Here is a 3,374-nt window from a genome sequence, read left to right on the forward strand (position 1 = left end):
CGCGCTGTCCGGAATGGCGTCTTTCAGCCAGGTTTCCGTGAAACACAGAGCAGCAGAGTTTGAAAAATCCTTATTTGTCCGGGAGAGCAGAAGGAGTTCGTCCATTTTGTTGGGTAGAGAGCGGAGATTCGCCAGATGGATGCTAGGCAACGGCGTTCTGAATCCACGCTGTCTGAGCTTCACGAGCGCACCGGCTCGCTTCCCCCGTCTGCGCGTCCTGAAGCGCTTGATCAGCGCTGCAGCTCCCCCGACTACATTGTCCAGCAAAACATCAGAATAGTCGAAAACCGGTGAAATATCGGGTGGTGTGTACTTCCGAATGTCCAGCAATTCGTCTCTGGTGAAACTGATTGCAGGGATATAACTAAAGACAGGACAAACTAACAAAAACATAAAAACAACTGCGGAGCACGCCACGGAGGCAGCCATCAGCGTCAGCGCCATCTCGGAAGATCACAGTTAACAAACTGTATTCAAAATGAACTTGCATTGAAACATTAAAATAAACTGCTATAAAACCTTGGATAAAAAACAAAAGAACAATGAAAATACACAAATATTAATAAAACCCCCAAAACCTTACATGCAGTCTCAGTTAGACGTCATTTATAGTCTTTCTGGACAAAACAAACACTGCATTCAGTTAAAACTCCATTAGTAAAATAGCCTTGACAACCTTACTTACTGGAGTTCCACAACTATTGGCTTTGTTCTCTCTCACCCCCGTTTGCGTTGTTTTACTACTTACACAATTATTTAAAGTATTAAACATTGTTATTTACAATATACAGCGTGGTTTTTAATCATAATTTTAGGGGGGACAACCCTCAGATGGGTAAAAGCACACAGTTTTGTGTGAGTGAAGGAAATCCACTTGCGAGTGGAGATTTGTGCTCGCGTATTACATGGATCGCATAACATTGTCATTAAAATCCCGCTGTAGAAACCACCTAAAATTAAGTATAAAGAGGAGAAGAAAGCTGCCCTAGGCAGCTGCCTACACATGCCAGGATGCGGCACTGCCAGATGCAGTTAGAAATGTACTAAAAACAAGCCTATCGCAAGACATCTGGTGGGGGGGGGACCTGGTAAGGTTACATTGGTGCCGTGACCCGGATGGGAGTGAGGGTTAGGGGGGTGAGTGTAGCGGAGGCCAGCGAGTAGGTGCTGTGCAGATAAACCTCACTCCCGTGATCTCAAGAGACGCACTAGCGACTGACGCTAGTGGCTGCAGTCTTTAGCCTCCTTGTTAGTGCGTCCGCCTCCCATGGCGGAGACCCACTCAGAACGAGAATGAGGTGTGGTGGTGAGGACCCGGGGGGGAGGGGTTACACAAGCACAGAATCAACTTTGCGCTGCTGCCCGCGATCGCGTCAAGGATCAGCCAAATTTGCACGTGCATCTTGAAAAGTGGATGTTTTGGAAAGTTCTACGCCAAGTTTTTCTGCCATCTAGTGGTTTAGAGGAAAATAATCTCAAAGGAGCCTTTTACCCCGGGGCGCCTTTAGCCCCGTTGTACCCTACATTGCATCAGCAGACTTAGTCGCAAATTACACAAAAGGTAAACATGAAAAAAAAAAATGAAACCAAATAAACACTCCAATATTCACAAAACAAGGAATAAACACAATAAAGACAACAAAAGAAAACGGGAGATGCGGGAAAATAGCTGAATACTCGCTACGGAACTGGCACGCTCTGCTTTTATCTGGTGCAATCAAGACAATCATTAACCAGTCGATGAAGGACACAGTTAAACCCGTAGAGAGTTCTTCCTGTTCTCCAGCAGAGGGGGTTGTGGTAGCAACATTCATTCCACCACACTAGTATTGATCTGATACCATACCAACGCTGGTATAGATACTATCGATGTTAGGATCGACCGCCCACCACTAGAAGAAGAAGAAGAAGGGTTGCTAATGTAGACAAACTCAGTCTCAGTCGTGTGTGGAGTAAAATAGTTAATTAGGCAAATAAAAGCTTTATTGAGAAATTTAAAAGCCCAAAAAGCAATTATAATACTTCATGGCTTTTAGATATTAAAACAAAAATTATAAAATTACTTTTTCCTGATTCAAATACAATCAGCAGACAATAACAGTAAAGATAACGTATTAATAAAAAACATAACATTTAATCAATAATTACTCAGAGCAAATACAAAAATGAGCTGGATCTCTCTCTCCTACTGACTTACAAGTAGAGATGGGTATCAGTAAGGTTTTAATGGTGTTACTGTTCATACAGTCCTGCTTATTAAACATATTGAACATAATATGAAACCCATAAGAAAGCACAATGATATCATGAAGCTAATTTATATCATGAAGCAAAATGAAATACAAGAATACAACTTTTTGACATTGTTTTTTTGTGGAGGAACTCCATCTTTGAGTTGATCTGAATCTCACTGAATCTGCTGGTTTTGAAGATGAACTTTATTCACTGTGAAAACTTTAGATAATGTTTCTGTCATGTCACTTGTAATGACAGATTTATTCAGATGATATTTTACTGCTTGATGCATTATTGTGTCACATTTGGTGAGGAAGCAGCATCAGATCTGAAAGTGCTGGATCTGAAGATGATCTACTTACTGTGAATGTTTTTTGTATGTCTGTGTAGAGAAGATGAATGATTGAAACACTTCCCACATGCAGTGCAGTGATACGGTTTCTCTCCAGTGTGGATCCTCTCGTGTGTTTTCAGAGCTCCTGACCGACTGAATCTCTTGTCACAGTGTGAACACTTGTAAGGTTTCTCTCCAGTGTGAATCCTCTCATGCAGTTTTAAAGAGTCCGATGTAGTAAAAGTCTTCTCACACTCGAAGCACATGTACTCTCTCACACCAGTATGAATTTTCTGATGTTTTTTCAAATAGTGTAGTAATGAAAAACTCTTTCCACACAAATAACATGAATGTGGCTTCTCCTTTGTATGAACTCTCAGGTGTGTTTTCAGGTATGAAACTCTCAAAAATGTTTTTCCGCACTGATCACAAGTGAATGGTTTCTCTCCAGTGTGGATCTTCATGTGTATCTTAAGACTTGATGATTGTGTGAAACTCTTCCCGCACTGATCACAAGAGAACGGTTTCTCTCTAGTATGAACGCTCATGTGTGCTGTAAGGTGTCCTTTTTGTGTGAAACTCTTCCCGCACTGATCACATGTGTATGGTTTCTCTCCAGTGTGGATCTTCTCGTGTGTTTTCAGATGTGTTGACTGAATGAATCTCTTGTCACAGTGTGAACACTTGTAAGGTTTCTCTCCAGTGTGGATCCTCTCATGCGGTTTTAAACAGTTTGCTGTAGTAAAAGTCTTTTCACACTCAAAGCACATGTACTGTCTCACACCAGAATGTATTTTCTGATGTA

The 3,374-nt window shown here is 41.6% G+C and overlaps 1 protein-coding gene across 1 annotated transcript in view; it reads right to left on the bottom strand.

Moving 5' to 3' along the window:
* Positions 1–2,664: 2,664 nt before the first annotated feature.
* LOC107678958 (gastrula zinc finger protein XlCGF49.1-like) overlaps positions 2,665–3,374 on the bottom strand; it is a gene marked incomplete at its 3' end in the record, with an annotated part of 1,270 nt that continues 560 nt past the window's right edge. The window contains exon 3 of the mRNA XM_016474357.1: positions 2,665–3,169. Within this exon, the coding sequence (XP_016329843.1) occupies positions 2,665–3,169 (505 nt within the window). The remainder of the gene's footprint in view (positions 3,170–3,374) is intronic.

This window comes from Sinocyclocheilus anshuiensis, unplaced genomic scaffold (assembly GCF_001515605.1).
Source record: "Sinocyclocheilus anshuiensis isolate Anshui unplaced genomic scaffold, SAMN03320099.WGS_v1.1 scaffold2342, whole genome shotgun sequence".
Classification (NCBI taxonomy): domain Eukaryota; kingdom Metazoa; phylum Chordata; class Actinopteri; order Cypriniformes; family Cyprinidae; genus Sinocyclocheilus; species Sinocyclocheilus anshuiensis.